Source organism: Pipistrellus hanaki (assembly GCF_964339955.1).
Source record: "Pipistrellus hanaki genome assembly, chromosome: 3".
NCBI lineage: Eukaryota > Metazoa > Chordata > Mammalia > Chiroptera > Vespertilionidae > Pipistrellus > Pipistrellus hanaki.
Window position 1 is genome coordinate 168,839,745 of NC_140505.1, and position 12,730 is coordinate 168,852,474.

Below are 12,730 nucleotides of genomic sequence, written 5' to 3' on the forward strand. Positions count from 1 at the left end.
AGCTAGGATTAATATGGGTGATGAAGGGAAAATGGAGAAAAGATTTTGGTGTTTAATTCCAGTTTTAAGTTCTTACTCTTGAAGATTAATGTTAGAACCTAATTGGCAAAAAAACTTAGGTAACTGATTATCTCACTATAATTCATTTTTTAGAATATTAACATTGACAAATCCATTTGAAAACACTGCTGCAGGTTTCAGAGTAAATTTTGTTTCCCTTGATGGCAGCACAGCTGTTTTTGGTAGCTGGTCCTTTTATGACTAATCTGCAGAAGAGAGGATAGATATATTGTTAATCATTGCTGCTGAAGAGATCCATTTGTATTTGCAGCTAATGTCCTCCCTCAATTAAAGGGTAATTCAAAATTTCAAGGCATTTGCAAATACTTTGACTCACTAAACATTACCATATCTCTGTAACTTAGTATTACTATCTGATTGGCCGAAAGTTCTCAGAGAGTTAGTTTGCAAATGATAGAGCTAAGAATAAATGTGTGCCCACATTCCCATTTGAGTATTTTTGGCATTGTTCCATGTGGTCCTTAGGGGGGCGGGGGCGGGAAGTCAAGTCACATGAACAACTCACTTTTGTGGCTGGCTTCTCATATCAAAATGTACAATGGCATTAATAATATTTGCCTCATGATACTATTATGAGGTTAAATGGACTAATATTTTCATAGAACTTTGTACACAAACTGACCTATATAAGCTTTAACTAAATTATACATTTATTGTGTTATCTACAATGTGCCCTGACCACCAGGATCAGATGCTCAATGCAGTAGCAGAAACCACAGGCATGGAAACATGGACCAGACTGATGAATCTCAAAGGTAATGAGGGAGGGGAAAGGACAGGAAGAGATTAACCAAAGATCTTATATGCATACTAGAGGCCTGGTACATGGATTCATGCACCAGTGGGGTCCTTTGGCCTGGCCTGTGCTCTCTAGCAATCCAGGACCCCTTGAGGGATGTTGGGCTGCTGATTTCAGCCCGATCCCTGCAGGCCAGGCCAAGAGACCCTACCAGTGCATGAAACTGTGTACCGGGTCTCTAGAATATCCATAAAGAAGTATGATAAATGCAATTATAAAGTTATTCTATAATATTAGTGATTTTATTCTGTTAGGAATTTATTAAAATTAGGAAAAAGTTTAAGAAAGAATCATGGACAAGATGTACAGGGTCAAGAAAACTTTAAAATTAATAAGGAACAAATAAATGCTGGATTTTCATATTGGAAAATACTGTTTCCAAGTTTATGTTTGAATTTTACATTGAACAAATTTGGAACAGAAATCCCCAGGCATGGTCTAAAGTTAAAACTAAATCTTATAGGTAGTGTTGAGTGGATTTGGCAAGGAAAACTAAGCACCTTCCTTGGTGATCAGAGAATGTTCAGTGTTAAAACCCTACCCTCAGATGATACCATCTCATAATTTTATTCTCCATTCCAATAATGTCTTTGATCAACTTGCTTAGATTAATTCATTTAGTGCAGTGAGAGCACAGGCCAGGCCGCAGGACCCACCAGTGCACGAATCCATGCACCAGGCCTATAGTCCTATCTAATAAAGAGGGAATATGCTAATTGTTATCACGCCCTCACAAAGATGTCAGCACCCTCAGCCAATAAGGAGGAAATCTGCTTATTGAGTGCCATATCCTCAAAGATGGCAGTGCCCACAGCCACTAGATGGCAGCACCCACCCAGTTCCCTCAGCCCCACTGGGGTGGCAGGCACACAGGTGCCCAGGACTGGTCTGTGGTGCAGGCAAGCCTTGGATGGAAGCTTCCCAGACACCCAGAGCCAGCCCAAGGGATGACTAAATGACTGAACAAGCAGGCTGCATGGGGCAACCAGGCCAGCAGGAGGGCCGTGAGGGGTGACTAGGCTGGCGGGTAGGGGGTGGGGAGGATTTGAGGGGAGTAAGAGGTGACCATGCCAGAAGGGGAGGTACAGTTGAGGGCAACCAGGCTGACAGGGGGGAGAATTGGGGGTGATTAGGCTGGGGGGGGCAGTGAGGGGTGATTAGGTGGGGGGCAGTGAGGGGTGACTAGGCCAGTGGGGGAGGAGAGCAGTTGGGGGTGACTAGGCAGGTAGGCAGGTGAGCGATTAGGAGCCAGTGGTCCAGGATTGTGAGAGGAATGTCTGATCCCTGGCCTAAACTGGCAGTCGGACATTCCTCAAGGGGTCCCAGACTGGAGAGGATGCAGGCTAAGCTGAGGGGGACCGCGCCCCCTCCCCTCCCCCCCCCCCCCCCCCCGCATGCACAAATTTCATGCACTGGGCCTCTAGTATGCATATTAGATCTTTGGTTAATCTCTTCCTATCCTCCTCCTTTCCCTCCTCCCCTCTGAGATTCATCAGTCTGTTCCATGTTTCCATGCCTATGGTTTCTGCTCCTGCATTGAGCATCTGCCCCCTAGTGGAAAATAAGTAATATTTAATGACAAATTAATGGAATGGAAATAACACAACAGTATCATTAACTGGTTAGTTGGTTATACAATATATTATATTAGTTTCTTATCACTGCTCTCATGAATTTCCACTAACTTAGTGGCTTAAAACAACACAAATTTGTTCTAGATGTCAGAATTCTAAAACTAGTTTTACAGGAGTAAACAAAGTGTGTACAGAGCTGCCTTCCACGGGCCCTGGGAGCGGGAGGAGGAGTTTTGTTCATTGCCCTTTGCAACTTTTAGAGGCTGCATGCACTGCGTGGGCCATGGCTACATCATTTGGACCACATGCCCCTATTTTCTCTCTTGTAAGGACTCGTGTTTACATTGTGACCACCTGGATAATCCAGCATAATGTTCTTATTGCAAGATCATCAATTTAACCACAGCCTTGAAATTGTTTTTTGCCAAGAGAGAAAAGACAGTCTAAGGATTTTGGTACTTGGATATGGACATCTTTGGGACCATTATTTTGTCTACCAACATCAGGATAAAATTTGAATTTACTCGTTTCGCTATTTGCATCTCTAAATATTTTATTATAAAATTGACATAAGCACACAAAAACGTTGATGGAAATTTTAAAATCCTCAATAATCTCATGCAATTGCTGAGAACATTTTATATTCTTTTGTTTGATCTTATCATTTCTCATCTATCTTTTCATGGTATGACAGACCATCGTATAACACAAAAATTATACAAAAGTTGTTTTTTAGTTACTAAAGATCCTGAAGTAAACATTGAGAATGTGAAAACACGAGAGTACATTGGTTCAGTCTACCTTTCCATACAAATAAGGAGTGGTCTTTAAACAATAAGTGTGCAACCATTTTGTTTTTTAGTTGTTTTTTTTTTTTAGTTTGTAAGCCAAATGACAATATTTGTTATTACTCCAGTGAACATTAAATTACTTTTCATGCTTTAAAATTCTTCAGTACCAATAATTACTCCAGAGTTTATTTTGGTGGACAAAGAGATGTTTTATGAAGATACGTCTTACAATAAGCAATAAACCAGATTGCCTTTTAGTAAAAGACTCACATCTTTGAAGCTAATGGAGAACCATCCACCCAGTTCCATGTTCTTTCCTGGGAGGTAAAGTTAAGTCCAATCCACACATAATTTGATTGTTTTAGGTTTTTCTGTATAAAAGCCTAAAAAAAGTGAGTAATGAGTAACTAGATGAACAGAATATGTTTAATAATTTAGACATACTAAATACAATTTTAGAATTTTATTTGGCTTCTTGCACCCCACATGAGGATTCTTATACTAATTAATTCATATCTTATTTATACATGTTATTTGATAGATTATATGCATACACATAGTCTATTTGAAAATTGAATACAAGTATTCAGATTAGGACTAGCAAGAGTCAAAGTGAGGACACAATTTAAGAGGGTCCCCAAAACTCAGTAATCAGGATAAATGATAATTTAAGGAAGGGTCAGAAGAAATTTGAGGAAAGCCATTTTGAACTGTAAATGAGATAATGCCATGATACTAAAGCACATACCATTTCAAATTGGTCCTGAATTATTACTAGATGAGAGTTTCTTCCCAAACAATACCCATGGCTGTCACTCCAGCTTTTTAATTCATTAGAGAACCAATAACACTTTTCTTGATATTTGAGCCATTCTGATGGGCACAATCCTATAGAGAAGTGGGAAAAACAAAGAAAAATTAAATTATAGGTGTATCTCTGAAAACTGACAGTGAGAATACTTGTGATATATAAATAAGAGTGGAGCTATAATAAAAACACTCATCACTGGGTGTTCAGACTCACAGTGTCCAAAATACAAATATAATTCTTGGAACGTAAGAAAATTGATTTAGTGAGACAAAGCAAACCCTAGACATAAAGGTTTTTCTTCATGCTATGATTCAATATAATTATTAAAATAACATAAACCAACATATATATATATATATATTGCATTAATGCTATTTGAGAAAGTAAATAAAAGATTATCTATACCACTTGCTTAGAATTTATCCACAAAGTTTTAGAATCTCTATCTTTGTTTTATCTGTGTAATCTCTCTTAATGTCTTCCTTTTGATATTAAGTAAGGCTGAGATTCATTTTTTCAATCTCTGTAATTTCAACTTCATCAAGTCCTTTAATTTTCTTAAATTACATTGAAGTCTCCAAGTAAAAAGATCTGAGACTTTTGAAATAATAACAACGGAAAATGAACTATATATAACAATATAATTATAGGCCAAAATAACTACACAAATGTGGCCATTATAATCTCTTTTTTTTCTTTTTTTTGGTTAATCCTCACCAGAGGATATTTTTCCATTGATTTTTAGAGTGGAAGGGAGAGAGAGAGACACAGAGAGAAAAACATCAATGTGAGAGAGACACATCCTGCACAGGCTCCGACCAGGGATGGGGATCAAGCCTGCAACCCAAATACATGCCCTTAGCTGGAATCAAACCCAGGACCCTTCTATCCACTGAGCCAAAGCGACTAGGATGACTATAATATTTTATGTGTGATATTGATATTATCACAATTAATATATGATAAAGAAGACCACACAAATTAGAGGAACAGAGAAAATACTTAGATCAATAGTTATAAAATAAGTTAATTTGCAGCTTCATCACATATACTATAAAGTAAATGTCTGCCTTAACCGGTTTGGCTCAGTGGATAGAGCATGGCCTGTGGACTGAAGGGTCCCAGGTTCGATTCCAGTCAAAGGCATGTACCTTGGTTGTGGGGACATCCCCAATAGTGGGTGTGCAGGAGGCAGCTGATCAATGTTTCTCTCTCATCGATGTTTCTAACTCTCTATTCCACTCCCTTTCTCTCTGTAAAAAAATCAATAAAAATATATTTTAAATAAATGTCCAAGGTTCAAAGAGTTGTTAAAATGTTTAATTAAAAAATTTGAGAGAACAGTTTTCCAAAATTCTGTATGATTGCAAGTTCTAAGCTTATTAACATAATATCAATTTATTTGCTAGAACTGCTTTTATCTATTTATATTTCAAAAAAAGATAATTAAGAAACAAAAAATAGAATTTACATATTGCCTTATCATCACAGTTAAGTTTTCATAATTATATGTCTCAACTTGATTTTACATCTTTACGTTCTGTTTTACAGCTCTCCCCCAACTGTAAATATATACTAATATGTGAATCAAGTTTTGAGTGTCAAGTAGATTTATATCAGATATTTGTTTACTTAATTTGTTAATACACGTTCAATGAAATTCTTTAAACTTAGAAGGTCTAAAAGATTAAAACAAAAATAGGCCAAAGCCTTGAAAAATACCTGTATAGTCTGTAGCACTTGAAGCATTGTGGTCCACATCTTTAGTACTTATAGTTCCTCTTGTGTCACTCTTCATTTTCAGGTTTCCAGTATTATCATGCTGGGTGATATTTGAATTATTTCCTTTTGGGCATTTAAGCAACACTCCTTGAGAAACTTAAAATCAGGATTATGGTAAGTTTGGGTAAATATCTTTCCTGCCCAGTGTCTCAGAGACAAATTCTTAGCACGATTCTGATGATTGGAACAAGAAATCACCAAAGGGATAAGTAGAAAGTTTCTTTTTCATCTATATGTCTAATGAGAAATTATTTCAAATACCATACAATTAATTCATTTTAATGACATCTATGTGTTGAGGATCTTTTCTGTGCCTGGCATTGTCCTGAGAATAGGTGACACAGCAAATAAAACAAAGTTCTTGCTCTAGGAAGTACATATGCTCTTTTCATGCTTTTTTAATGTTTTACCGAGGTTTACAATGCTGTGTTTAGCCCATCCCACCATAATTGTTAACTGAACATCTATTTCTTCCAATAGAATATGAGCTTCCTCCACATGATTATTCCTTTCTTCAGTTTGGGAGTTTGTAGTAATGTTTATGGTATACTTGTTGTTCAGTAAAATATTTGTTGGGGGGAAAAAGTAAGAGTAAATTAAAAATAATCTTACATAAAAAGTATTAAAAATTATAGAACTTATCTATTTACAAGAAGCTGACAAATAAAGAAATATTGTTTTTAAGTATTCACCTCAAAAATATGGATACGTGCACACACATACACTTTCCTCCTATCAGACTGTTTGCCACTTGAGAACAAATACTCATCTGATTTGACTATATACTAAATACTTTACAATGAAGTATAATAGATTGTTTGATACATAGGAGCTCCTTATTAAATCTTAATGTAAGGAACTATAAATACGAAATGAGACATAATATGAAAAGAAACATAAAAAGTACACATTTTCATATATTTGTTTACTTAAAGACATTTTCACTTACCCAAAAGAATCAGGGAGATAAAAGTCAAAATCAGAATACCATTTATTGTTCCAGATATTCCCAATAAGATTTTGTACCAGTGTAACATCACAGAAAAATCTGAGAAATTAATCACATAAATTAGCTTAGAAAAGGACATTTCTAAGGAGTGGCAATTATAATTTCTAAGGAGTGGCAATTAGAATTATATATAATACTAGAGGCCTGGTACACAAAATTTGTGCACAAGGGGGGAGTGTCCATCAGCTCAGCCTGCACCCTCTCCAATCTTGGACCCTTCAAGGGATGTCCAACTACCTGTTTAGGCCCAATCCTGGTGGGATTGGGCAATCGGACACCCCTCTCACAATCCAGGACTTCTGGCTTCCAACTGCACTCCTGCCTGCCTTCCTGATTGCCCCTAACCGCTTCTGCCTGCCAGCCTGATCACTCCCTAACCACTCTGCTGCCAACCTGATTGATGCCTAACTGCTCCCCTGTCAGCCTGTTTGCTCCGAACTGCCCTCCCTTGCAGGCCTGGTCACCTCCAATTTCCCTCCTCTACCAGCCTGGTCACCCCTAACTGCCCTCCCCTGCAGGCTTGATTGACCCCTTGTAGGACTGGTCCCTCTCAACTGCCCTCCCCTGCTGGCCATCTTGTGGTGGCCATCTTGTATCCACATGGAAGCAGGATCTTTGACCACATGGGGGCAGCCATCTTGTGTGTTGAAGTGATGGTCAATCTGCATATTACTCTTTTATTAGATAGGATAGAGTCCTGGTGCATGGGTGGGGGCTGGCTGGTTTTCCCTGAAGGGTGTCCCAGATCAGGGTGGGGGTTCCCTGGGCAAGGAGCCTGTGGTGGTTTTCAGGCTGGCCATGCCCCCCGGTAACCCAAGTGGAGGCCCTGGTATCTGGGATTTATTTACCTTCTACAATTGAAACTTTGTAGCCTGGAGCAGAGCCAAGCTTCCTGCTTGCTCCAGGAGCAGAGCCAAGCCTCCTACTTGCTACCGCCATTTCTGTTGGAATTTGTTTACTTTCTATAATTGAAACTTTGGAGCCTAGAGTGGAGGCTTAGATTGGCAAGGGCAGATGGAAAGCTTGGCTTCCTTTGTTGGCCAGGGAAACCCAAGCCTCCCTCTGCAATCTGTGGCTGTAGTCATTTTGGTTGGGTTTATTTGCATACTTGCTCTGATTGGCTGGTGGGTGTGACTGGTGGGTGTGGCTGGTGGGTGTAGCAGAGTTATGGTCAATTTGCATATCACTCTTTTATTAGATAGGATTGGTTTTGAATTTCAAAGGCTAATAGGCAATCAAAAACATAAAAACTAAGTAAATAGAAAAACATTTACTTTACTGTAGTTATAATGCTCTGGATGGTCAGAAGCTGTGTCATGTATTATATTAAGTCTTAAAATATTGCTACTATTCAGCATAATTTACCATTGGAAAAAAGAATTTTAATCTACATAGTAATAATCTCCCCTCCATACACATACACTCTCACATGTGTGTGCATGGCACTTACAGACACATATATTCACACAAATAAAACCTTTCTAATTAATAATTTTCTTTTTTATAATGTTCACAGCAGTTTTGTTATAATAATCATAAACTTGAAATAACTCAGGAGTCCTTCAATGAATAAGAAAACTTTAGACCCATACCATGTAATATAACTAACTCAGCAATATAAAAAAAATAAACTATTGGTACATGAAACATTTCAAAACAAAATTAACACACTGAAATGAGTTGCCTTTATATATCCAATATCATTTAAAAATATAAATTTTAAAAAATCGTCACTTTGGGTAGCTAACAAAACAACAACAAAAAAAGAATAAAATTGGAAATAAACTTAAAAATCACCCCAAATAAAGTGCCACAACCAACATAAGGAGAACTAAACAAACACATAAAGAACTGAAAAGCTTAAATGTAGACTTGAACAAATAGAAATTCAACCACTTTTGGTCTGGAGGCTGTGTCAAAGAGATAACTTTCCCTAAGTTAATTGATAAATTAAGAAGAGATTTAGAATACTGAACTACATCAGTTTGCTATAGTTTGGGTTGTTTGTGATGAATTTCTGCAAACTTTATTATAAAATTATTTAGAAGAATAAACAAGTGAGCTAACAAGTTTTTAACCAATTAAAAACATGAAATGTGAAATGATAAAATGCTACAGAGAGATATTTAAAGAAGTTTACAAACTTCTATAGGCATTTATATAATCATCCAGCAACCCCTCTAGAAATCTGTCCCAGTTACATATTAGAAAAATATAAAAAGACCTATGTACAGGGCCTTGTAATAGTAATATTATTTTTAAAAGAATGTAAATATCATAAATGTCCAACAGTAGGGGAACTGTTGAATAAACTAGTTGAATCAATTAGTTTAATAGGGTAAAAGGGACAGAAACTGGATTTATGGGAATTGGCAATCTCTGGAATTACCTTGCTATAAAAATATATAATGTTTTACATAATTATAAAGTAATTATAATTTAGTATGTAATGTGTAGTATATAATTATAACATATAGATTCATAAATAATTATAATTATAAAGATAAGCAAAAATTTTAAAAAGGGATCCCTAACAATAAAGTGGAATCTGAAGTAAAGGACCCTAACTGGGCATAAAGTTAGTGGCTTAACTATAGATGAAGAAATCATTTCAAGTAATTTGAAAACATAACTTGACTGTGCAAGTCCAACAGAGTATATAGTAATAACAAAAACCACCAAAACATTTTAATCTGTTGTAATTCTACTATTATTAATACTATCTATAGTGATTCTGAAACTTTGTACATATGGCAAAAATATAATTTCTTCTTATTATTAATGCCAAGATCTGAGGAAAGTTATACAAATATTCAATTGCAAGGCTTGAATTGTCAACTACACTAAAATGTAATGTTTTACCCCAAGCTTTACTAAATTTTAGCAAAGAATATTCTATAGTAAAGTATTAATAGTAGAATGTACTATTTAATTAACTATGAGTAGAAGTTGCAAATTTCTTATTTGTAGCACCCTGAGCTCCTTGTTTTGCACCAAAACACATTTTGGTTTTCATGCGACATCTACTAAGTGAGTGTGAAAAAAGATTGCACATAGAACCACCACATTTTGTGATCTTTCAGGCTAATATTTCTGTTTTCCAAAACAAAAATTTTCACCTGGTGGAAACCATATTTTAAAGTGATTAACAAGCTAAATTAACACTTATTATTTAAAATGCCATATTTTATGAATAATGACGTGCATGATAGACAACTCATATTAATTTTTAACTATTAATTTTAATTTTATGTAAACATTTGCTGAGAGTATCCTAATAAATTATATGAGACAAAATATTATTTTAAAAGTAAATAACTGTTAGTTCCACATTGATAAGTGAGAAATAAAAAAGGTAGAGAGGAGAGATGGAGAGAGAGACGGAAGACAGAAGCGCCAAAAAGTGAAATAGTTCAAGAAGAGAATATTAGAAATTACTATCTACATTAATATCCATGTTAATATTAACCCATGTTAAATCCATGCCCATATCAATCCACACCACTTGAACAAAAAAACCCTGAATTCCATACCTTTACATTTAAGTTGGGATGTTTGGCTAGAATTCCTTTTTCTCAACTGCACATTCAATTTCATGTATCTTTCTTCATCTTCCATCTTTAATGTGAGTAAATGTGTGTGTGTGTGTATTTATGTACGTTTTGTTTTAAATATGATATGTAATAAGAAAGTAATGAACCTGATGCTAACCAGGGGTTTGTCCTCAAACTACTAATTTGTTCTTAAGATGTCCACTAACCCAAGGCTTCACAGTTTCATCGTTGGTGAGAACCTCAGAGGAAGTGTTTTGTTTTCCTTTTCTCAGCGCCTAGATACCATGATTTCTCAACTTTCTACCACATGTTTAATTTAATATAACGGTTCTTTAAAAAATTTCTTCTCATAACTCCAATAAAGTCAGAGGAATAGAAATTATATCCTTTAAGAGTTGAATTAAATGATATATATAGCTGCTGTTTTTTAGCCTAAATATGTAAATTTTCATTTACACTCCCTAATACTTAGCTTGAATTATCCAACAGTTGAATTTTTTTGATCCTAAAACTTTTTAAATTATACTAATGATATAATTATATAATTTGAAGAAAAAAATACTGACAATGCTAAAGATACCCTAAATGTAATATTTGAAACATCAGGGTGAATTCAGTAAAGAAACCATATTTTTCCAATGATCTTTTCTGATATTTGAATATAATGCCCAATATTCATGATGCAGAGCAGAAATGTGTGCATTTTTTTCTCTTAGCTTTAGTTAAGTATAGTTTACAAACCACGTTGTTCACTTATTGCATGTATATGAATGTAGTTTAGAACTTTTTCTCAGTATAAAAAGTTCCCTTAGGCCCAAATCAAAAAAAGTAACACAATTCTAAAAATGGTAACTTTGCCCTAGTTAGTTTGGCTCAGTGGGTAGGACATTGGCCTATGGACTAAAGGGTCCTGGGTTCGATTCTGGTCAGGGCACATACCCAGGTTGTGAACTTAGTCTCCAGTAGGAGGGGTGCCAGAGGCAGCCCATCAATGATTCTCTTTCATGTTGATGTTTCTATCTCTCTGAAATCAATAAAAACATATTTTAAGAAGAGAAATGATAACTTTATTCATTGAGATGAAGTACAATAGTTTAAAATTTAGGTATCTAGATCTCAAATCTCTGGCAACTGTAGCAAATCCAGAATGGAAAGCCAAAGACTGTAGCCATTAAACTTCACTAGTGAGTGTTTGGCCAATGATTAAGTAAGAAGGTAGAATCTGGTGAAGGTATTCACTTGGGAAATGGAGATGTTTTCAGGGAGAGCAGCACGAGAGTCTTTGATTTCATTCTCCACAGAGATTTGTCTAACTCAGTGACATAGTAGTTAGTTCTTTTTTAAAGACCTCACACAACCACTAGAGAGTGCTATTTCACAAGAGGAACTGGATGAAGGTTTGCCCATGTGACTTGCTGAAATACAGAAAAAGAAGGCTGAAAGGCAGCCTTGTGTCAGAAATCAACCAGCCAATTTCATTTACTGTAGGCCTGTGGTCAGCAAACTGCAGCTGGCAAGCCACATGCGGCTCTTTGGCCCCTTGAGTGTGGCTCTTCCACAAAATACCACAGCCTGGGCGAGTCTATTTTGAAGAAGTGGCAATAGAAGTTTAAGTCTTAAAAATTTGGCTCTCAAAAGAAATTTCAATCGTTGTGCTGTTGCTATTTGGCTCTGTTGACTAATGAGTTTGCCGACCACTGCTCTAGGCTTTTCAGAACACAAATATCATCAAGTAATGTGCTTTAATTCATTGACTCTTTCGCTTTTATTAATCTAATTATTTTCATAAAGCATGCAAAAGCAATCAATCTAGTTATGTTTTTCAATTTTATTATATGAAACATACATATGACAAAGTGATATGACAAACTCTACTGCTTTATACACACTAGAGGCCCAGTGCATAAAATTCATGCACATGGGGAGGTCCCCTCGGCCCAGCCTGCACACTCTCCAATCTGGGATCCCTGGTCTAAACTGGCAGTCAGACATCCCTCTCACAATCCTGGATCGATGGCTCTGAATCACTCACCTGCCTGCCTGCCTAACCACCCCTAATTGCCCCCACTGCCAGCCAGGTTGCACACAACTGCCTCCTCCTTGCTGGCCTGGTCACCCCTAACTATCCCCTGCTGCCAGTCAGGTTGCACACAACTGCCTCCTCCTTGCTGGCCTGGTCACCCATAACTGTCCCCTGCTGCCAGCCAGGTTGCCCTCAACTGCCCCCCATGCTAGCCTGGTCACTCCTAACTGCCCTCCCACTGGCCTGGTCACTCCCAACTGTCCCCCTCTGCCAGCCTGGTCACCCCCCAAATGCCCCCCTGCTGGC

The 12,730-nt window shown here is 36.8% G+C and overlaps 1 protein-coding gene across 2 annotated transcripts; it reads right to left on the reverse strand.

Moving 5' to 3' along the window:
• Positions 1-135: 135 nt before the first annotated feature.
• KLRF1 (killer cell lectin like receptor F1) lies at positions 136-10,465 on the reverse strand (the record flags this gene model as incomplete). 2 transcript variants are annotated; one of them, XM_084877280.1, is made up of 6 exons in its annotated part: positions 136-266; positions 3,516-3,628; positions 3,994-4,133; positions 5,779-5,934; positions 6,788-6,886; positions 10,381-10,465. In XM_084877280.1, 6 exons carry the CDS (start codon positions 10,463-10,465, stop codon positions 158-160), a joined length of 702 nt encoding a protein of 233 aa, XP_084733406.1. In that variant the 3' UTR covers positions 136-157. The 2 variants fall into 2 exon arrangements, with proteins under 2 accessions (XP_084733406.1, XP_084733407.1); XM_084877281.1 differs by lacking the exon at positions 5,779-5,934.
• Positions 10,466-12,730: the final 2,265 nt, after the last annotated feature.